We start from the raw sequence: 24415 nt of genomic DNA, 5'->3' as shown, positions 1-24415 counted from the left end.
AGTTGGTGAAAGGTAAGTGTCTCCAGAGATTTCAACCAGGGATGTGGATTCCAGATGTTAAAAGACACCCAGCTAAGTCACATTTCACGTGGAAGTGGATGTTTTCAAATGCTAAATGACTACCAAACAAAACATTCTCCCTGGGCCTTCACCTCTCAGAGAACACCAACATACAAAAACAAAAGTCTGTTCTCATTTCATCAATAATGGAGACAAAGAATTTTGTTAAGAGTGTAGAATTTTAAGAGTGGATGAATTAAAAAGTCAAAAAAAGGTGCAAAGGTCCTATAAATCAGGGTTTATTAGACTAGATATTAATAAATTAGAAGGGTTTAAAAAAAAAAAAGGCTGATGGCCCTAAATATGAGTTTCCCATTGTTTCTTAGCTTAGTATATTCATTTTCCAATACAATGTTAGCAATTCTTATAGCAGTTCCTGCCATTTTTCCAACAACACACATTAATCAAACGGTATATATTTTTCAGTATAACCAATCTTCACTGATTAATACATTTATCAGTATTTTAATATGGCCTAAAATATGCTAAATTCTGTCACAATAAATATGTTTTTCCCTCCCTGGTGAGAAATATGAGTAAAAAAAGGAAAATACTAAGATGCATTCTACTTTTTAGTTAAGGAAAAGTTCAGAAAACTCCCAACTTTTTAAAAAAGAATGAAAATATGATCCTAAGTAACTCAGGTTAGAAAAACAGTAACAGGGCCAGGCGCAAATGCCTATAATCCCAGCACTTTGGGAGGCTGAGGCAGGATGATCACTTGAGCCCAGGAGTTTGAGATCAGTCTGGGCAACATAGTGAGACCACGTCCCTATTAAAAAAAAAAAAAAAAATTAAAAAGAGAAAAAAGCAGTAACAATAAAACAAGTGGGAAGGAGGACATTTAGAAGAAAAATCTCCTAGATAAACCTCTGCACAAAAATAATTTTGGAAAAAAGTTAGAAGTCCTACCTGAGATTAATTCAGGCATCACTTGCTAATGCTAAGGAAATTCTGACTGGAAGGGAGCAACTCAGGGGGCCAAGAGCCACACTAACAGACGCAATCACCTGCCCTAGAGAAGGTGCTTCCTCACACTCCCACTTAGCTGCAATGCCAATACCATCCTTTCAAGCCTCAACCCTAGGATTTTAAGATATCAAAACTTGTTCCTTCTTCAGCTCTACGTAATTTGTCAAAAATTTCAAGACGCAACTCTATAGCCAAAAAGAGGGCCTTTTTCTTTTTCAAACAAAAATAAACACGAGAGAAGTCACTGACTGCTAAAACTAGCAGGGACCCTCAAGATTGGTATCACAGGATCACACCTTCACCTGGCAGTAGTAGGTTGAGGTCAGTAACTCAGCTCACACGACATTTAAAACCACACAACATTGCCGGGCGCGGTGGCTCAAGCCTGTAATCCCAGCACTTTGGGAGGCCGAGACGGGCGGATCACGAGGTCAGGAGATCGAGACCATCCTGGCTAACACGGTGAAACCCCGTCTCTACTAAAAATACAAAAAAAAACTAGCCGGGCGAGGTGGCGGGCGCCTGTAGTCCCAGCTACTCCGGAGGCTGAGGCAGGAGAATGGCCTAAAACCCGGGAGGCGGAGCTTGCAGTGAGCTGAGATCTGGCCACTGCACTCCAGCTCGGGCGACAGAGCAAGACTCCGTCTCAAAAAAAAAAAAAAAAAAAAAAAAAAAAAAATAAAACCACACAACACTACCCGACAGAGTTACAGGTTCAGATGCCAATGGTTTCAAAAAACCATGATTCAGGCCAGGCGCGGTGGTTCATGCCTGTAATCCCAGCACTTTGGGAGGCCAAGGCAGGTGGATCACGAGGTCAGGAGTTTGAGACCAGCCTGACCAACATGGTGAAACCCCATTTCTACTAAAAATACAAAAATTAGCCGGGCATGGTGGTGGCGTGCGCCTGTAATCCCAGTTACTCAGGAGGCTGAGGCAGGAGAGTCACTTGAACCTGGGAGACGGAGGTTGCAGTAAGCTGAGATCGCACCACTGCACTCCAGCCTGGGCAACAACAGCAACGCTCCGTCTCGAAAAGAAAAAAAAAAAAAGATTCAAGAAAAAGGCAGATTCTCAAGTGTTCAGCACCTACTTTAAAAAAAAAAAAAAAAAAAAAGGCACTTCTTGGCCAGGAATGGTGGAGGGCTGCTTGAGTCCAGGAGTTTGAGACCAGCCTAGGGAACACAGCCAGACCTTGTCTCTACAAAAATAAAAAAAATAGCTGAGCAGTTCCAGCTGCTTGGGAGGCTGAGGTGGGAGAACCACTTGAGCCGGGGAAGTCGAGGTTGCAGTGAACCATGATCATGCCACTGCACTCCAGCCTGGATGACAGAGCGAGACCCTGCCTGGAAAACAACAACAACAAAAAGCACTTCTTAATGACTGGGGAAAATATTAAATATTAGGTTAGAGAGTTAAAGACTCTTAGAAATTTTAAAGAATAAATGTATTTCACTCAACACTGAATCTTAAAATTATTACTTCTTCAAACCAGGAACGGTGGCTCAGGCCTGTAATCCCAGCACTTTGGGAGGCCAAGGAGGGCAGATCACTTGAGCTCAGGAGTTGGAGACCAGCCTGGACAGCATAGTGAAACCCCATCCCCACCAAAAAAAAGAGAAAATTATTACTTCCTCTCTCAGCCTTCAAAATTAAGGAGGAGGGAGGGACAAATTGGGGTATCCCATAGCTGCCTGCAAAAAACACAATAGCTTATTCCATTCTCCCAAGCAGGATTTAAAATTTCAAAGTGAAAACAGCAGTCATATATAATTATACATGCTTAACTCTCTCACATTTTATAGAAAAACACACAAAATACCCCCCCAAAAAAAAAACAAAAAAAAGAATGTATCAGTTTAGAAAACTTAAGTAGAATGCCAAAATCCAGATGACCTTGAAGTTTTGCTGGATCTTAAAATCACTAGAACTACTTCAAAATAGATAAACAGGCCCCATTATGAAAAATATGAATATGAACATGATAAATAAGCGAGAGGAAAGGAAAACTCATCACTGAGATAAACCATGACAGGTCCTGGGTAGAATATATTTAGATAATTCGGGGATGGAGGTACTAGAATTAGCAAGGCCCTCTCTGCAGCTTGCAACCTGTGGGGGAAAAGCCAGACAGGTGGTAGGCCACTTGTATTATTCCTCCGGCCAAAGCCTCCTCTTTCAGAGTCAAAACCAAAAGTAGTTGAGACACTGTGCTTTTCTATCAAAATCGCCCTTCACTGGTGAAAATTAGCTTCCACTGGCAACATTTGCTGGGAACTAGGCACTCTCCCACTCTTTCTTGTTCCAGTATCCTACTGATTTTTACAGACCTCTGTAACTTTTTCTGAACCAGGACTCAACTCCTCACTGAGCCAATGAAAAGCCATGCTCTGCAGACTTCAGACGCAGGGTCTAGCAGAGGACTCTGGTCTTAACTCCTGGTCCATGGCATTCCACTTACAGCACTGTCTCCCTCATTTATTTCAGTAAAGGTCAGAGGTGGGTGCCAGCCCCACACCCCCTTCATATGTTCAGTCTACCCACTTGTATGCTTGACCTTCACTTCAATACTCTGCATTGCAATTTGTGAATCATCCATTAAGGCTAAATCTTAAAAACTAATCTCTGTCTCCACTGGAGACATAGAAACTAGTAAGAGCCACAAATCCAGCTTTTTAAGATTTACCCTGATAGACCGACTCTCACCCAACAAAAGCTTCCCACATCCCACTCTACCACCAAAACAGAAAGTAAATGAAAGGCTCAGTAGATGGAATAAATTACTCTTCCTCCTCTGCCTCATACCTACACCCAGCCTCACCAACAATCTCCTCAGACTGCAAAAAGACACTCAAAGTAAACTAGGAAAAACCTAAGGTAGAAATTTTTAAAAAATTCCAAACTGCCTTTATATATATATATATATATTATCTTTTAAATACAGACAGGGTCTCTTGCTATGTCGCCCAGGCTAGTTTCAAACTCCTGGGCTCAAGCAGTCCTCCTGCACTGGCCTCCCAAAGTGCTGGGATTACAGGCATGAGCCCCGACACCCAGCCCCAAACTACTGATAGGTCATTTTACAATTATAAATTATCTCTTGATGCCACTTATAAAGTTCTAGGCACTGGTGGGTAACCTGGTTTGCTTTCAAATGGTCACAGGACAAAGAACTGCCTCTCCTCACACTCAGAAACATGTCTATGAAGGCTATTTCCATTTCACACTTCAGAACCTGAGAGCCTCTAATATAAGGAAACGAGAGTTAAATTTTGATACACACACACACACACACACACACACACACCCCTCTCAAGATTTAAGGTTCTAGATTGAGGAGCCTAGAAATTTGACTCTAAGGCTTGACCTGCTCACCTAGATAACCAAATTAATGAAGCTGCCGGATACAACCTCAATAGAGTACAGAGAAAGCTTCTGTACCCCTGGGACTAAGGTAACATTACTTTCCAAATCAGATTAAGCCAAAGGGGAAACAGAGAGACCTTCACAAATTACAGCTATGTAACAATTTGAGCCAGGCCCAGTGACTCACACCTGTAATCCCAGCATTTTGGGAGGCAGAGATGGATGAATTGTTTGAGCCCAGGGGTTCAAGACCAGCCTGCAATACAGCAAACCCCGTATCTACAAAAAAATACAAAAAAACTGGCCAGGCGCGGTGGCTCACGCCTGTAATCCCAGCACTTTGGGAAGCCGAGGCAGGTGGATCACCTGAGGTCAGGAGTTCCAGACCAGCCTGGCTAACATGGCAAAACCCCGTCTCTACTAAAAATACAAAAATTAGCTGGGTGTGGTGGTGGGCACCTGTAATCCCAGCTACTCTCGGGACTGAGGCAGGAGACTCGCTTGAACCCAGGAGGCGGAGGTTGCAGTGAACCAAAATGGCGACACTGTACTCCAACCTCGGCAACAAGAACGAAACAATATGTCTCAAAAAAAAAAAATATATATATATATATATATACACACACACACAAAAACACAAAAAAATTAGACAATCAGGCATGGTGGTGTGCACTACAGTCTCAGCTACTAGGGAGGCTGGGGTGGGAGGATAGCTTGAGCCCAGGAAGTTGAGGCTGCCATGAGCCATGACTGTGCCACTGCACTCCAGCTTGGGTGACAGGAGATCCTGTCTCAAAAAACAAAACAAAAAAAAGATACATAATTTGGCTGAAGTCATCTAGGTTAATGGTTCTAACTAAAGTCAAGTTCAGTGTAAAAGTACAGAATCCCTTCAGACTTTTAGAGAAAACTGAATATTCTGTTATACCCTCGCATGTGAAAATGAGAAAAAAAGCAGCAAGCGTCATGAAGATACAGAAATAAATATGAATTCATCTGGTTTTGATATTTTACAAACAAATTTGTGAATTCGAAAGTATGATATCAAGCCAGGAGTGGTGGCTCACACCTGTAATCCCAGCAAAGTGCTGGGAGGCCAAGACAGGTGGATCACTTGAGGCCAAGAGTTCGAGACTAGCTTGGCAAAACCCCACCTCTACTGAAAATACAAGAATTAGCCAGGCGTGGTGGCACAGGCCTGTAATCCCAGCTACTTGGGAGGCTGAGGCACGGGAACTGCTTCATCCCAGGAGGTGGAGGTTGCAGTGAGCCAAGATCATGCCACTGCACTCCAGCCTGGGTGACAGAGCAAGATTCTGTCTCAAAAAAAAAAAAGACATATTACAACAGTGCCAGACCAGAAAAATGACGGGTAGTTCAAAACCCTGATCACAGACTGAGGTTCAGCTTGTTTCAAAGCAATGTTCTCTGTTGTCAACAGTCAGATTTGGGTCACCCATATGCTAGCAAGCTAATCTGATTAGGCTGATCAGGCCTAAAGCTTGGATTTTTATTTATGGACTTTGCAATGAACTATGGTCAACGTCGCAAAAGGAGTCCTTTATACTCAATCTTCTGAAACAATCCTTAAAAGAAAAATGTTTCCTTTTCAAAACCCTTCACATTCTAGAGAGCAAACCTTGAAGAAAATATGGGTTTTTTAATCAATGAATCTGACATCGAATCTTCATTTAAAAGAAAACAAAAACAGGATAAACGTAACCGCCTGAAGACAGAAGGGAGTTCTACTTGTCCATACTACCATGCTGAAAAGGAAATACTAAAAGAACGTGTTACGTATTTTACAAAATACCCAAAACCTGTCTCAAGGAATGCCCTTCCGAATTCTCAGAATACAAAAGCCCTGTCCTAAACTTTTTCTAATCTATAAACAGAATTTCAGACCGGATCCGAAAAACTTGTGCCATAAATAATGCCTCTTGTCTGTACAGAGCTTTCTAGCTTTGTAGTTGTTTTTCTTTTTTTTTCTTCTTCTGTCCATCAGCTCCTTCTAATCTCAGCAAGTACTCAGTGAGGGAGGCGCTTCAGCCAAAATCATCATCTCTGTCTTGTAGGTAAAAACAGAGAAGTCAAACAGCTCAACACTCATGAAGCAGGAGAGACCTGCAAGAGGACTCAAGTCTGAATTATTATTTAAAACTGCAGACATATAGATAAGGCCCAAATTAAAATGCAGGTTTTCAACCTCCCAACTAAGAATCTAAGGTGATGAACTTTTATAAATACATTATGTCAAACAAGTTCCCCATGTGATTCTGAAGCCCATCAGTTTGAGAATCACAAGAATGAACAATGATCCAAATCCAGCCAGAGAACCCATGTGTTTACCTATCCTTCATGAAACACAGAACCTGCCAAGCAAACCAAGCAGCAAAGACTGTATGTGCTTCAAATTCAAGAGCCAGGTCAATGCACTTGGTCAGACACCCACAGTATCGGCTTCTCTCCTTACCAAGGTAACTTCTCAGCTGCCAGTAGCCAACAGTATCTTCACAAACTCCTTGCACTCCTGGAAGGTATCTTCTTGTAGATGACCAATACATATGGTGTCAAATTCCTTCTGAAGGTACTTAACACTTTAAGGCAGATATCATACCATTAACTATGGGTGCAGCCCTTATCAAGATCAGCAGGTTAGGTTTACAGAGCATCCATAACCATGACTCTACATATCCTACAACACACTACCTCTGCCCATTTAACTTTATTTCTGACTGAAAATGGCAGCAAGTCTCCTTTTGAACTCATTTCTAATGGCACAGAATTTTATAAGGGAGAAAAAAATAGTGACAATTTTAGATTATTTTATAGATTGAGATCATGTTAACTGCCTTTGAAACATAATTTCAGGGCTGGGTGCAATGGCTCACACCTGTAATCCCAGCACTTTAGGAGGCCAAAGTGGGAGGATCACTTGAGCCCAGGAGTTCAAGACCAGCTTGGGCAACATAAGGGGACTCCATCTCTACAAAAAACACAAAGTTTAGCTGGGCATGGTGGTGCGCGCCTGTGGTCCCCACTACTCACAAGGCTGAGGTGGGAGAATTGCTTGAACCCAAGAGGTCAAGGCTGCAGTGAGCCAAGATCACGCCACTGTACTCCAGACTGGGCAACAGAGGGAGACCCTGTCTCAAAAAAGAAAGGAAGAAAGAACCACACCTTCAGAAAAAGCACACAAAAAAAATCACCCCACGGTCATCTGCCAAGCACTGTCCTGCTATATTTCTCAGGAGGAAATGCCCTGAAAAGGCTTCACAGCAGATAGGCCAGGCCTTGGACTTCCGAGAAGAAAAACCTCTTATAGCAATGAGAATTTAAAAAGCAGGAGGCTGTGCAACATAATGTAAATGAAGAGAAAATAAGTCAGCTTAGAAATAAGCACATCTGGCCAAGCATAGTGGCTTACGCCTGTAATCCCAGCACTTTGGGAGGCCAAAGTGGGTGGATCACGAGGTCAGGAGTTCAAGACCAGCCTGGCCAAGATGGTGAAACCCCGTCTCTACTAAAAATACAAAAAAATTAGCTGGGCATGGTGGCGGGTGCCTATAATCCCAGCTACTTGGGAGGCCGAGGCAGAGAACTGTTTGAACCCAGGAGGCGGAGGCTGCAATGAGCCGAGATCATGCCACTGCACTCCAGCCTGGGTGACAGAGCAAGACTCCATCTCCAAAAAAAAAAAAAGAAGAAGAAATAAGCACATCTGAAATATCAGTAAAGGATGTGAAAAGATCAGTCCTCACTGAAGAAAGAAGCACTAGTTTCTCGTGACTTGAACCTAACAACATATACCCAGGGCAAGACAAATTTCAGAAGACATGATACTCTTGAAATACAGAATTTTATTTAGAAACTGTTTAAAGTAGAAAAAAACCCTGTCAAGAAAGACCAGGTGGAAAATGGGTTCCCAATAAAATGGAATTTTAGGGCAACAAAAGTCTAAAAGGCCACAAAAGAGAAACAGCACCACTGCCATCTGAACCATGGCTAGTTACTCGCATTTTTTGGCATTGTTAATCACTGAATCTGGGTTTCCTCTGAACTCCACACAGCATGCACTACACAACAATTTTATCAGAACATACTTGCTTTCTACACACATTTCAGGACAAGCTACCACCAGAAACAAATCAATACAAATACATCAGGGGCTGAACAATCTCAGTAGTGGGTGAGACACATTTTGTAGAATCCTGCCAAACAAAGGAACTGAATAGGCTGTGGGCAAATGAGGGAGAGTTAAGGAATGAAATATTTAAATATTAATAATTAATTCAGACACGGTACTGTACTTTCTGCAAAAGAAAATTAACATTTAGTAACACACTAATGAATTTTATCTCCAAAGAGATTAGTGCACTGGCAAAGTATTCGGATTACAGTGGAGAGCTGTGGACAGCAGATACCAAAAACACCCCAGCCTGGCAGATCCCAAGGTAACGAGATGGCCTTCACTGACCACTCCCTTTGCCAGAGGTCCAGAAAGAACTTGCAGCATGATCACCTGCCTGCTGCACTTCCAACTCTAAGCAGCAAACTTTAAGGAGCCAAAGAGGAGTCCCCAGTGGACACGGGGAGCAGAGAAGAGAAATGTGGTCAATGTAAACCTAAAAGACAGTAAAATGGGATACAATCCCCATTCAAATCCCAGAGGTGTGGGCACGTCCCCGAAAGTAGTTGTTAGACTAAAAAACTGGGCACACCTCACTTCCCCAAAAACATAATATATAGAAATTTCGGGGATAACTGGAAAAATAAGAGAAATTCTCAATGAAAACCGAGCTCTTCAACTTGAACATCTCAGGGTTGAAACACATCCTCTATTATCCAGGCAACGATGCCTCTTGCTTTTTAGCAGGGATGCAATTGGTCAATGACATCAAATAACTTTACAGGGCAACTTTTTAAATGCTCCTTTTAGACCAAAGCCTAGGCCTATGAGGATTCAAGCAGCCCTGTAAGACCCGTGACAGCAGGTTCCAAAGGTTCCAAGGTCTGGCCCTTCCTTCCCAGACACAATGTCAAACGCAAAATCTCCTGTTGTGTTACATTTTATATTTTGAAATATGGAAGCATATTTTAAATACTCTTAAGGCATTTATTTATTACAACATTCTCTGATTTCACATTAGCTTAAAATTCAATTCAGTCTTTCCATTTCTCCACTGAGGTCGCCGCCTCAGCATATTACACAACACCTTCTCCCGCACTCAGTGTGACACGCATCCACACAGTCAGCCCCATGGTCAGCCTCTTTGTTTCCCAGGTGAACCAACTAGATGTTAATACTGCTCTGCTACAAGGTAAAAGCTCCTAACTCAAACTTATTGGAAAAGGAGTGAAACGTCTGCAAAGTGCACTTTAAGAAGAGGTACTTTTTGCTTATGAAAAGAAACCAGTGAGTCCTCTAAGGATAACAAAAGGGAGTATTTTACAGTTAAGCACATGATTTGGAGTGAAGAATTCTGATGTTGCTCTGCTGGTCCAGGCTGTTAATACTCTTCTTGCTCCTCCTGTGGGCCCCCTTCATCAGGTATCACAAAGCCTTCCTGAAATAGGAAAATAAAAGGGAAAGCCACTGAAAGATTCATTTCTACTGTGAGTTCACTTTCCTCATACTTAAAGCCTCTCAAAGACAATGGTTCTTCCTGGCTCTACACAGGCAGGTGACTGCTATTTTATTTCTTGAGTAGTAGAATTGCATCTCACCAAAGACAAAAACTGAGCACCATCAAATCTACCCTCAAACTTGAAAGTGATGGATATGTACATTGTCTTCATTATGGTGGTAATTTCACCCACATCATCAAAGGTACATTTTAAATATGTGCAATTTATTATGTCAGTTATACTTCAATAAAACTGTTTTTTGTCGGGCGCGGTGGCTCACGCCTGTAATCCCAGCATTTTGGGAGGCCGAGGCGGGCGGATCACGAGGTCAGGAGATCGAGACCATCCTGGCTAACACAGTGAAACCCCACCTCTACTAAAAATATAAAAAATTAGCCGGGCGTGGTGGCCGGCACCTGTAGTCCCAGCTACTCCAGAGGCTGAGACAGGAGGAGATAGGAGAATGACGTGAACCTGGCAGGCAGAGCTTGCAGGGAGCCGAGATCGCGTCACTGTACTCCAGCCTGGGCAACAGGACAAGACACCGTCTCAAAAAAAAAAAACAAAACTGTTTTTTAAAAAAGAAGGCCAGGTGTGATGGCTCATGCCTGTAATCCCAGCACTTTGGAAGGCCAAGGCTTGAGCCCAGGAGTTCAAGACCAGCCTGGGTAACACAGTGAGACAAGGTCTCAAAAAAAAAAAAAACTAGCCAGGCCTGGTGGGACATGCCTGCAGTCCCAGCTACTCAGGTGGCCGAGGCAGAAGGATTGCTTGACCCAGGAGGTCAAAGCTGTACTGAGCCATGATCGCACCACCAGGCACTCCAGCCTGGGCAATAAAGTGAGACCCTCATTTCTTAAAAAAAAAAAAAGAATTTACCCTCAAATATTCCTGAAGTCCCCTGTAAAGTTCAGTACACTAACATCTTCTCTCAATACACTGTCTATATAGCCAGCTTTCTTTTTATGCCTTCTTTTTGTTGTACTTAGGAGTCATGCTTTACCCAAAATATTCACAACAGCAAGACTGACTCAACATCAGTGGCAGAAAAATTGAGTGCACAAGGAAAGAGGAGATTCATGACTCCCACCTCATTCTCACTCCAGGGCATTCTGGCATGGACTCAGAGCAGGAAATTACTATACTATTCTGCTGTAAAATCAGACTTCTCTTTCAACCACCACCTTATTTCTATTAACTAAATCTCTATAGCTGAACTTACTTAAGATGTGGCTCCACTAAAATAATACTCAGACTAAACCAAGGACCCCTATATCTTCATTGTCTTTTTTTCATTACATAGCACACAGCAAGCTCTAAATTAAAGATTTATTCAACAGATTATCAACTTTTCAGTCATCTGTCTTAATCCCCTGAAATTTCACAAGCTACGTCTCAAGGACAGTGATAGTAACAGCATTATTACTACCTTGTATTTGCATAGTGCTACACATACTACCAATAGTTTGTAGTTTGATCCTACAGACCTTGCCAGGCACACAGAATTACAAACATGACCACTAAACAGTGGACACAGCCAGATAACAAATCCTAAATCTAGAAAAAAAAGAGTCTACCCTGATCAACTAACTAATGTCGTGATTAATATCAACAGATTTGACTGTGCAATAAACATGGATCCAAAGAAACTTGATCACAGAGTACTTTGAGGGAGTGGGAACCAGGCAAATTCCTAGGAGGGGGGAGAAAGGCATGCCCAGACATGATGTGATATGAGGGCACGCTGTGAAAAAGGGAGCATGTGCCTGCTTCTCCGGGCATGCCCCAGGCGCTGATAAAATGGAGGCAGCACCTGAAGCTGAGGGATCTAAGCAATATGAGGTGGGGTGGGGTGGGGACAGGGGTTGCTTCTGGCTAAGAGCAGTTTGTGGCACTCATCACCTATCAGTGGCCACATACTACAGAGGCTGGACAAGCCAGCCACCTCCTTGCCCTATTCCTTCTTCAAAAGCTCATACACCTCAGGCAGAAGCTAAAGCTGGGTAGAGATGCCCTCTGGCTGACTTTGAGGGATCAAAGATGAAGTCTTTTGATGACTGCAACACTGGAATACGACAAGCGTCAGCACCGAGTTCACCAACCCAACTATGTAAAATGGAAAGAAAATATCCTCATGTCAACACATACATCTGTGGCATACAGAATGTCTACAATCCTCTGCAATACAGGGTCGTTTTCCCCCTCGTTCTCCTGGCAAATCAATTCAATGTTCCGTAGCTTTCCGAAGTAGAAATCCCTCTCTTTCTCCAAGTCTTCAACAGTAAGTTTCAATACGTTGACCTGCACAAGACATTAAAAAGGGTGAGATGCCTGGCATTAGTATGGCAATAAAATATCAGGCAGACTTCTAACCCAAAAGGAGATGTGGTCTTTGATCAAACCCCAACATTGACAAAAACCACATCAGTTTAATGTCAATTTTCTTCAGCCTCAGATAAACAACATGGATTTGTTTATGACAACCTTGACAATAACAGCTCCCAGAAAGGGCAGACTACACCTTGAAACATGCAGAAGCTTCTCAGGGACTAAAAAAGGATTAAGGAGAAAAAACCAGGGAAGTCTGAGACAATTACAGCCTGGCAAGGTAGCTGACAATCATAAACTAGTCCTTACGAAAGGACTGGACAATCCAGTCCAGGTCTGACTGCACAAGGGGGTCAATAGAAAGGACCCTGGAAAGGGCTCAATGGAACTCTTTGGAAGCCCAATGGAAAGTGCTCTGATGCTCCATTAGCCCCACTGAGGGTCTCTGATTCCCATTAAGAGGCTATGAAGTGGCCGGGCACAGTGGCTCAAGCCTGTAATCCCAGCACTTTGGGAGGCCAAGACGGGCGGATCACGAGGTCAGGAGATAGAGACCATCCTGGCTAACATGCTGAAACCCTGTCTCTACTAAAAAAAAAAAAAAATACAAAAAACTAGAGAATGGCGTAAACCCGGGAGGCGGAGCTTGCAGTGAGCTGAGATCCAGCCACTGCACTCCAGCCTGGGCGACACAGCGAGACTCCATCTCAAAAAAAAAGAAAAAAAAAAATCAGTCTCAGTCTTTAGGCCAGGATTCTATATAGTCAAGACTAATTAAAGTTATAACACTCACAGTCCTGTGTGTACTTTAACTATGGTGCATCTTCATTCCAGTGTACTGTATTCACATCTATGACAAACGAATTCCATTTAACTCTCAATGAATGCAAGTTGCTTGGCATATCCTGCAGCGTAAAACCGTCATAAAAACCTGTATTTACAGGTCATGGCCGCAGAGCAGCATGGAAAGTAAAGCAATGAAATCAAAGGTACAGCTACTGAGAACAACCTCGGCAGAAGGGAATTCTACAAGCCAGAAGGGACCAGAGAAGTCATCTAGTCCAGCCTTCCAAACTTACAGCCACAAAAATAGAAGCATGTCAGGTGGAGTGGTGCACACCTAGTCTCAGCTATTCTGGAGGCCGAGTCGAGAGGATTGCTTGAGCCCAGGAGTTAAAAGCCAGTTGTGACAACATAGCAAGACTCCATCTTTTTAAAAAATAAATAATAAAAATTTAAAAACAGAAATAAACAGCTTATCTAGCTTCCCCACAGCCTGATGAAGACACCAAACACAACAGAGGAGATCAAGTCTCATCCCAGGAAGATAGGACCCTCTTTATAACCTACAGTCAAAAGGCATCCAGAGATGAGGAGCAGGCGACACCACCAGGACAATTTTACCAAAGCGAACTTCAAAGTTCATCATCAAAGTCTTGTCAGACCAAACCAGAATCACAGTTCTAGACAGCCTTTCACCATTCCTTTACCAGCCACAGAAATCAAAAATAATTGAAAGTTTCAATAAAGTACTAGAGGGGCCAGGTGCAATGGCTCACATCTGTAATCTCAAAGCTTTGGGAGGTCAAGGTGAGAGGATCGCTTGAGGCCAGGAACTCGAGACCAGCCTGGGCAACATGGCAAAACCTGTCTCTACAAAAAAATATCTAAAAAATTAGCCAGGTAGGGTGGTGTATGCCAATAGCACCAGCTACTTAAGAGGTTGAGGCAGGAAAATCATTTGAGCCCAGGAGTGAGCTATAAATGTACCATTACACTCTAGTCTGGGAGACACAGCAAGACCCTGTGTCATTCATTCATTCATTCACTCATTCATTCACACATACATACATACATAAAGTACAGCTACTGCCTGGTGGCCAGCAAAGCTAAATCATCCATTTTCCCTCACTGTCCCCGCCTCTGCTTTTGCTGCAGTTTGCTGCCTTTCCTGAAACCAACAGCCCCAAAGAGCAGTTGATCAGCCCCAGCAGGAAGGAGACTCAGAGCTACAGCTCCACAATCCAAAAGACAGGGAAGGGGTCTTCTAATCACATGCCTGGTGGCATTAACGACCAAGGAGGAAAGGAAGTCAAAAGAGCTTATGAAAAGGAATGCTGGCCAAGCACAGTGGCTCACGCCTGTAATCTCAGCACTTTGGGAGGCCAAGGCAGGCGGATCACGAGGTCAAGAGATCGAGACCATCCTGGCCAACATGGTGAATCCCCATCTCTATAAAAATATAAAAATTAGCTGGGTGTGGTGGCACGCACCTGTAGTCCCAGCTACTCAGGAGGTTGAGGCAGGGGAATCACCTGAACCTGGGAGGCGGAGGTTGCAGTGAGCCGAGATCACGCCACAAAAAAAAAAAAAAAGGGAATGCTAGCTTGGTATCCACCTATACACCAATGTTTCACTAGTGCTACCCTCTCAAACCCTTTAAAACCTTCTCTGTCCAACAAATTATCAAGCCCAAACCAGATACCCAGCTTTCTGGGTCCCACCTATAAAGGCCAAAGTAGTATTTGTCCATGATATTGCTCATAACTACACATACATAATAAACACTAAATCACTAAAAAATATATACTAAGACACTGGCTTTCACGTGGCACTCCTTTTAAGTTTGTATTTATAAGGTTATTAAAAATCTGTGGCTTGGCCAGGTGCAGTGGCTCACACCTGTAATCCCAACACCTTGGGAGGCCAACAAGGGCATATCACCTGAGGTCAGGAGTTCAAGACCGGCCTGGCCAACATGGTGAAACCCTGTCTCTATTAAGAATACAAAAATTAGCTGGGCGTGGAGGCAAGCACCTGTAATCCTAGCTACTTGGGAGGCTGGGACGGGAGTATCACTTGAACCTGAGAGGCAGAGTTTGCAGTGAGCCGAGCTCGCACCACTGCACTCCAGTCTGTGTGACAGAGCAAGACTCCATCTCCAAAAGACAAAAAAAAAAAAAAAAAAAAAAATCTGTGGCTAGTAATTAAGGTCACTCTTAGAACCTTATCTTGAGGTAAAGCAACAGTTATAACCTAAGAAGCCCAAGTCAGTGTTTCAGGCCTGCACTGGCCACAGTAGCCATCAACCACATGTGTCCATATAAACACTTAAACTTGGCCAGTGCCACTGAGATGAGCTACAAGTATCACACATACACCTGATTTCAAAGATGTAGCACAGTCTTCAAATGTACAACAGCTCATTGATAATCATTTATATTTGATTATATGCTGGAGTATTATTTTTTACATATTAGATGATGTGTTGATAAAATTAATTTTACCTGTTTCTTTTATATTCATTTTAGTGTAGCTACTAGACAATGTAAATCAGGTAGCTCACACTTCTCACCTTTTACTTTTTCATTGGACAGCACTGCTTTGGACTAAAATCAATTAAATTTCTCCAGGACGACTTAAGAATGTAGAATCTTTGCAGATCTCCCAAGGATACAAATACCACAAGGTAGTCTGTGCAGACACACTGTTCTTCCCATAGCCTGATAAACCCATGTGGCTCCATTTTTCATATTTACAAAGGGCTGCAAATGCAAACACTTTCAGGGGGGCCTGATAATGTCAATGAACCAAGAGGGTTGGTAACAGGTATGGGAAGGACTTTGACAACCTGGAGACAAATCCTTTATATTTAAAAAATTAATAAATAAATAAATAAAACTCTGTGCAGGCCAAACACAGTACTTCTATGTCAGGGTTGAACCACCTGGGTATGAGCATTTGATCCCAGCCTTCCAGGATCAACAAAGCACCTGGTTAGTGACCTTCAGCCTCTGCAACCTTAGCCTCTCAACGTTCCCCAGCACCGACGGACATACAACAGAGTTACAAGTCAATTCAAGACCACAACCCCTCCCAACATCAACTGTTAAAGTTCTACAACACCAACCATCCAAAGCAGCTAATTCTGGTCACCCTCTCAGGGAAGGAAGCCTCCTCAGACACCAGTCACACTCTCCCCCGTAAGAGCTGTGGTTTTTGCCTTCCATAACCCTCATCTGGGACTTGACCACAGGCAGGCACCAAGTCCATCTTCTCCAACTGTATCAAACCTGTCTAGGTCTAGGTCAGATCTCCTATGCCTTGGTATTCTCATCAATGCTTAGCAGCAATTTGCCCAGAGTAATTATCTGGTGAGTACTTACAGTTTCCAAAGGTGGGTGCAAGGAAGAGAAACATCTATATACCTTTGATAAATAACCTCTTCCTCAATTCTCCATTCAGCAGGGACTGACTGATCTAGGTTCTGGAGACAGGTATACCTGGGTTCAAATCCTAGCTCAAGTTATTTAACCTCTCCGAGCCTCACTATCCTTATGTGTAAATCCTCACAGGGTTGCTGCAAAAGTGAAATTAAGTGCTTACACTGTGCATGACGAAAGCACTTTTAAAATGTTAGCTACAGCCAGGCACTGTGGCTCAGGCTCACACCTGTAATCCTGACACTTTGGGAGGCCAAGGTGGGCGGATCACGAGGCCTGGAGATCAAGACCATCCTGGCTAAGACAGTGAAATGCTGTCTCTACTAAAAATACAAAAAATTAGCCAGGCGTGGTGGCGCGCACCTGTAGTCCCAGCTACTCGGGAGGCTGAGGCAGAAGAATCCCTTGAATCTGGGAGGCGGAGGTTGCAGTGAGCTGAGATCACGCCACTGCACTCCAGCACTGGCAACACAGCTAGACTCCGTCTCAATAAAAGAAAAGAAAAAAGAAAAAAGTGAAACGTGATCTTTGGGCAGGTTCTCACTGTCCTGATCTCTTAGGAGTTCAAGTGTGGGTCATGAGAGGTTCTGCATTAGAGATCAATTCCCTCAAGTTTTAGGACTTGGCTTTTAGAAAAGTAAAAGGATTAAATCCCAAACTCACTGGAATCACAGAGCACTCCAGATTTTTTCAACGGAGCCAGGCGTGGTGACTCACACCTGTAACTCCAGCACTTTGGGAGGCTGAGGCAGGAGGATTACTTGAGCTTAGGAGTTAGAGACCAGCCTTGGCAACATAGTGAGACCCTATCTCTATTTTATTAAAACAAAACTTTTTTAATAAAAAAGAATCATCTGAAAGCAAGCAAACAAAGCAACGACAAGGATTAGTGGGAAAATGTCTAAAAGTCTAAAACTTGTTTTGATCCACAGAGACCTCTGACAGGTGGCTTAAGCACATTTACTCCTGAAGAAGACATTTCAAATCACCCAGTTCCTAAGAATAGAACTAGAAGAGCAACAGGCATTTCATACCAGTTCCACTCTCAATTCCAATCTCCAGTGACCCCAGTCCAGGACTCAGCAGAGAGACTGCAGAATTCTTTTTACTAAATTATTCAAAAAGGAGACCTCCTTTATCTTTAATTCTCCAAATCCCAGGTCCCCGGGCAGCATTCCAGAAACATTCAACGGGATTCTATTCTAAGCACTGGCTTCCGAGCACAGGCTTCTGCCACACTAAGAGAGCCCAGGCACGCCTGATCCCTCCCTTACACCTCCACACTCATGCTCCCCACACAGCACCTGAGGCTCACATGTGTCACATGCTCTGGCAAGCAAACAAGGCAGCTGTTCATCTAAGAACACGGACAAGGCACCCCAGCCACTGCAAGGATCCTATCCCCCGAGGTGACTCACGTGCTAAACACAGGGGTGCCCACCTGCTGCATCAACTCAGCTGCCTCGTCATCCCCGTTGCCCACACCAGGGTTCTTTCGCACCACACCAGGGCCAGCCTTAGGAGCCGCAGCAGTTCTCTGTGTTGACATGGGCCTCTGGGGAGCTGAAAAAGAGAGCACAGGTTTTTGAAGAGGAGTAATTTCAGACCAAACAAAAAATCCACAAGACAACACAGAGAAGCTGTGACCAACTGCCTTCCACAGGTGTTCAGTGAAGGGAACCAATGCTAGAGAGCCCCAGCATGCAAGACCACACTCCCACATTTGCCTGAGTGGTTTCTATCCTGGCAGCAGAGTTAAGTACCAATTTCAGTCATGATGTTTCATGCTGGGAATAAGTCCTTCAGTGAGGTCTTTTCTCCACTGCGGTGAACAGGACTATCATCTGAAAGGGATACAGTCATTCCGGTGCATAGAGATGATCCACCTTAACCCAGCTCTGACCAAATCCACAAACAGGTTGTTTCATGTTGGTTACAACAGCTAAGATTTAGTTAACACATCTACAAACCAAATCCAGCTTTGTAGAGCAAAGGCAAACTTCACGCCAGGCATGAGCACACAGTCCCGGCTGCTGCCAGGTGCCCAGTGCTCCCCATCTGGAAAGTTAGGTCCCTCCTAACTCCTCACCTCCGACTCCTTGGACTGGAAGAGGGAGGGAATCCATAAGAGCAGGAGAGCCTGCTCTTCCATGAATTGCTTTAAAATCTTTCTCTCTGCTTACCTTTTAGGAGTTTAGGAAGGTGAGGAGAGAAAAGCATCACACTGACTAGTATTTACAGACGTCTCTCAGTATTTACAGCCAAAAGCAGACAAAGACAAGAAAAAAGGAGTAAAGTAGCCAACCTATCTACAAGTAAAAATAATCGGCTGGGCGCGGTGGCTCAAGCCTGTAATCCCAGCACTTTGGGAGGCCGAGACGGGCGGATCACGAGGTCAGGAGATCGAGACCATCCTGGCTAACACGGTGAAACTCCGTCTCTACTAAAAAATACAAAAAACTAGTCGGGCGAGATGGTGGGCGCCCGTAGTCCCAGCTACTTGGGAGGTTGAGGCAGGAGAATGGCATGAGCCCGGGAGGCGGAGGTTGCAGTGAGCTGAGATCCAGCCACTGCACTCCAGCCTGGGCGACAGAGCAAAACTCCGTCTCAAAAAAAAAATCAAGAATGGGCTAAACCTCAAGGTATAGATACCATTGATGATTCACTTAGCAATTATTTTGTAAAGTTTGCATATTACATGCCAGGTTTGGAAATATCTCATCTTCCTAACACCCCAAACTATAATCACAAGGCCTTTCACCCACAGTAACAGGCATTTCCTCTGGATGACTCTCTCTAGCACGTTTATCCCAAAGACTAAATGCTTAATGCACGTCTCCACTCAACTGGTAGCAGCATCTGAAATATGAAATGCACAGGGTTATCTATGCAGTTTCCCATTCTAAACAGCTAAAGAATAAAAAGTACTCAATATCTAGAGAAATGGAAACCCTCATATACTGCTGATGGGAATGGAAACAGCTCAGCCACTTTGGAAAACAGGTAGTTCCGCAAAAGGTTAAATACAGAGTTAACACACGGCACAGCAATTCTGCTCCCAGAGTATATACCTTTCAGTCTGTAACTGAGAGAAATCAAAACGTATGTCCACACAGAAGCTGCACATGAACGTTCATAGCAGCATTATTCCCATTTGCCATAAAGTGGGAAACAACGCAAATGACCATGAACTGCTGAATACAAACTACAGGCATGCAATGGAATATTATTCCACAATAAAAAAGAATGAAGGACTGATACATGCTAGGTCATGGATGAACCTGGAAAACAGCAGGCTGAGCAAAAGAAGCCATACACAAAAGACCACATACTCTATGATTCCATGTATAGCAGAAGTTCAGAATTTGCAAATCCAGAGACAGAAAGCAAGTAAGTGGTTGCTTAGGGCTGGAGGGAGGGCGAAAAGCTGGGGAAGTGACAACTATTAACTACGCACAACGTTCCTTTTTTTAAATTTTTTTTTTCTTGAGACAGAGTCTCTCTCTCTCTCGCCCAGGCTGCAGTGTAGTGGTGTGATCTTGGCTCACTGCAACCTCCACCACTGGGGTTCAAGCGATTTTCTTGCCTCAGCCTCCTGAGTAGCTGGGATTACAGGCATGCGCCACCATGCCCAGCTAATTTTTGTATTTTAGTAGAGACAGGTTTTCACCACGTTGGTCAGACTGGTCTTGAAACTCCTGACCTCAAGTGATCTGCCTGCCTCAGCCTCCCAAAGCGCTGGGATTACAGGCATGAGCCACTGCGCCCAGCACAAGATTTCTTTTTGGAGTGATGAAAATGTCCTAAAATTGATTGTGGTGATAGTTACACAATTCTTTAGATATATTAAAAACCGTTTAACTTTATACTTTAAATATAAAAGTATAATTATATGGCATGCGAACTGTCTCTCCATAAAGCTATTTAGAAAGCACTCAGCCTACCCTCTCTATCAGATGAACCAGCCTCTCTCAAGGTATTATGCAACCTTAATTATCTGCCCTGCCCCAAAATATACACATTCTATACTACTGTAAACATATCCTGGGAAAGCTATCAAGCCCATACCCTTCTGGGAAGGTATGTAAAATCAGCTTCTCCCTACCCCCCAGACTCTGCTAGCACCATGGCAAGCCAGTCACCTAACAGCTATAGTTCTAGGGCAGGTAGGGAAGCCATGAGTATATATAGGAAGCTGGTCTACAGACAGAATGACACAGACAGCCAAGAGCAGTCCCTGAGAGACCTACACAGCTCCTTCAAGGAGTCCAGCTCTGGTATAACTTCCTATCCTAGGGCTCTGTGAAAATGCCCTTGTTTTGGAATGAACAAATGCTCTCTTACATGAGCTGGCCTGATGGATTTCTAGAGCTTTGGCAAAACTGCATACAGTAACTTGTTCAAGTTTCAAAAACCCTCTGGGGCAAGTATTAAAATTCCCATTTTATAGAGGAAGAAACTGGGGGGCAGAGTTGAAGTTGCTTACACAGGGCTACAGATACCTAAGGACAAACACAGTTATCTGCCTGATGCCAGAATCCATGCCCTGGCCACATACCTGGGATTATATTTCTTAAGATCCCTAAGCCTACGGCTACAGAAAAAATTCTAGTTGAATGCTGAATGAATATCTAGAACGCTATTTTTTGGAAACGTTTTGGGTTTTTTTTTTTTTTTACCTGCACTGCTAGAACTGAGAGGTTTCTTCGGTTTATTCAGAGCTGGAGCAACAAGGGAAGGAGCCACTGCAGTTTCTTGACCTTGTCTGGCAGCCACAGGGTCATAGTCTTTTCCATCATAGTTTGCATCAAAAAACTTCTTGAACCACTGAACGAATTCAAAATTGTCCTGAAACTTTCCTTTTACTAATTTGTCCACAGGAATTATCTGCAGAGAAAAACAACTGTTTAGCCCAAAACAAGAGGCTTTTGGCAAGCATCAAACTAGTCCATGCATCAGTTCATTATAAAGCTCTGCCAAAAGGAGAAAAAAATATTTTAGAGACCTTAGGGCTAAGTAAGCCCCTAAATTTATAAAGTTTCATGCAGTTTGCCTTCAAGAGTACCTACACCCCTCCCCACTCTCTCAAATTTATGAAAAGGAATCAGAAACAAAAAAGGAACAAATATCATATAAGTCACATACACACATCCAAGCACATCCTAAGACGTGATACAAGTGTCATTATGCTATAAAGAGTAGGTCTGCCATATAACTTGCATGGCCGGCCGGGCGCGGTGGCTCAAGCCTGTAATCCCAGCACTTTGGGAGGCCGAGACGGGTGGATCACGAGGTCAGGAGATCGAGACCATCCTGGCTAACATGGTGAAACCCCGTCTCTACTAAAAATACAAAAAACTAGCCGGGCGAGGTGGCGGGCGCCTGTAGTCCCAGCTACTCCGGAGGCTGAGGCAGGAGAATGGCGTAAACCTGGGAGGCGGAGCTTGCAGTGAGCTGAGATCCAGCCACTGCACTCCAGCCTGGGCGACAGAGCAAGACTCCGTCTCAAAAAAAAAAAAGATGTTAATAACTTGCGTGGCCACAGTGCCTATCACAAAGCATGAAATCCACTGCATAGGCCAGGCACGGTGGCTCATGCTTGTAATCCCAGCACTTCGGGAGGCCAAGGCAGGCAGATTGCTTAAGCCCAGGAGTTTGAGACCAGCCTGGGCAACATGGTGACAACCTCGACTCTACCAAAAATACAAAAAAATGAGCCAGGTGTGGTGGCATGCACTTATGGTCCCAGCTCCTTGGGAGGCTGAGACTGGACTGCTTGAGCCCAGGAGACAGAGACTGCAGTGAGCCGAGACTGTGCCACTGCACTCCAGCCAGGGTGACAGAGACAGAGAGAGACCTCATTGAAAAAAAAGGGAAGACCTCTCTTTCCCTAAGCGGCCTGAGGTGATCTGTGAAAATGGTTCGCTATTCACTTGACCCGGAGAACCCCACGAAATCACGCAAATCAAGAGCTTCCAATCTTCGTGTTCACTTTAAGAACACTCGTGAAACTGCCCAGGCCATCAAGGGTAGGCATATTCAAAAAGCCACGAAGTATCTGAAAGATGTCACTTTACAGGAACGGTGCGTACCATTCCGACGTTACAATGGTGGAGTTGGCAGGTGTGCCCAGGCCAAGCAGTGGGGCTGGACACAAGGTCGGTGGCCCAAAAAGAGTGCTGAACTTTTGCTGCACATGCTTAAAAACGCAGAGAGTAATGCTGAACTTAAGGGTTTAGATGTAGATTCTCTGGTCATCGAGCATATCCAAGTGAACAAAGCACCTAAGATGCGCCAACAGACCTACAGAGCTCATGGTCAGATTAACCCATACATGAGCTCTCCCTGCCACACTGAGATGATCCTTACTGAAAAGGAACAGATTGTTCCTAAACCAGAAGAGGAGGTTGCCCAGAAGAAAAAGATATCCCAGAAGAAACTGAAAAAACAAAAACTTACGGCACGGGAGTAAATTCAGCATTAAAATAAATGTAATTAAAAGGAAAAAAAAAAGGGAAGAAAAATCCATTGCACAAATCAACCAAAGGCATCTACAATGAACTGTGTTCAAGAAAATTCTGGGCCGGGCGTGGTGGCTCACACCTGTAATCTCAACACTATGGGAGGCCGAGGAGGGTGGATCACTTGAAGTCAGGAGTTCGAGACCAGCCTGGCCAATACAGTGAAACCCTGTCTCTACTAAAAATAGAAAAATTAGCCAAGTGTGGTGGTGGGCACCTGTAATCCCAGCTACTCAAGAGGATGAGGCACGAGAATCACTTGAACCCAGGAGGTGGAGGCTGCAGTGAGCTGAGATTGCGCCACTGCACTCCAGCCTGGGCAACAGAGTGAGACTGTCTCAAAAAAAGAAAAGAAAAGAAAAAAGAATAATTCTAACCTGAAAATAGATCAAGACGCAGAATCAGTCTCAGGATAAATTTTTACAAAATGACATGTTTTCCAAGTTAATTCCAAATCCTATTAAAACATGCTTGCTGGATGCAGGGCTATGTACCTACAATCCTAGCTATCTTGAGGACTGCTTGAGTCCAGGAATTTAGACCAGCACTGGCAACACAAGAAGACCTCATCTCAAAAAACAAAAACACCAAAAAAACCCCCACAAAAAACAATAATAATAAATATACATAAGGCCCCTGTAAGTATTTTTACTATACAAGAATACTGTGTTTTCAAGTATTCAAATCACTGAAGTGTTGGCTACAGCTTAACTTTTTAATCTTTTTTAGAGATGGGGTCTTGCTCTGTTGCCCAGGCTGGAGTCTCGTGGTGCAATCATAGCTCACTGCTGCCTCAAACTCCTGAGTCCAAGTGATGCTCCTGCCTCAACCTCCAGAGTAGCTAGGACTACAGGCATGAGCCACCATGCCTGGCTTTTAACTATCTTTTAATCTCCAAATATTCCAGTTGCAATGTATTATAAAAAGAATATATGCAATTATATATACACCCCCGACAAATATAATTTGCATGATACTGAAGCATTCACAAATATTACCTCTGTACTCATTTCAATAACCCAGAAATATGTAGCATGGGACGGAATTAGATATAACACAAAATTGGCCATGCTAACCCTTGAGGTACATGAGGGATCATTACACTATTTACTATTTATTATTTATACACTATTATTACTTTTATATACTTTAGACATTTTCCATATTCAAAAAATAAAATACAATTCCATAAAAATGAAAGCAAAATTACTGTATATAAGCTATATCTACTTAAACTATGCCTGGAAACTAAGTGATATTCTTATACTATAAATGCCTATTTTATATAGAGACAGAACTAAAATTTAAAAGAAAACC

At 43.5% G+C, this 24415-nt stretch overlaps 1 protein-coding gene and 1 pseudogene across 1 annotated transcript in view; one reads left to right on the top strand and one right to left on the bottom strand.

Annotated features, from left to right (window-relative positions):
• Window positions 1-8238: 8238 nt before the first annotated feature.
• MAPRE1 (microtubule associated protein RP/EB family member 1) overlaps window positions 8239-24415 on the bottom strand; it is a 34107-nt gene continuing 17930 nt past the window's right edge. Inside the window, exons 4-7 of the mRNA XM_023220424.1 lie at window positions 21257-21464; window positions 18019-18140; window positions 12175-12327; window positions 8239-9965 (exon numbers count right to left, since the gene is read on the bottom strand). Coding sequence (XP_023076192.1) covers window positions 9909-9965; window positions 12175-12327; window positions 18019-18140; window positions 21257-21464 — 540 coding nt within the window. The 3' untranslated portion in view covers window positions 8239-9908. The remainder of the gene's footprint in view (window positions 9966-12174; window positions 12328-18018; window positions 18141-21256; window positions 21465-24415) is intronic.
• Window positions 22462-23139, top strand: LOC111548142 (annotated as a pseudogene).

This window comes from Piliocolobus tephrosceles, chromosome 20, assembly GCF_002776525.5.
Source record: "Piliocolobus tephrosceles isolate RC106 chromosome 20, ASM277652v3, whole genome shotgun sequence".
In the NCBI taxonomy this organism is placed as follows: domain Eukaryota; kingdom Metazoa; phylum Chordata; class Mammalia; order Primates; family Cercopithecidae; genus Piliocolobus; species Piliocolobus tephrosceles.
This window is presented reverse-complemented; position numbering and strand designations above follow the sequence as displayed.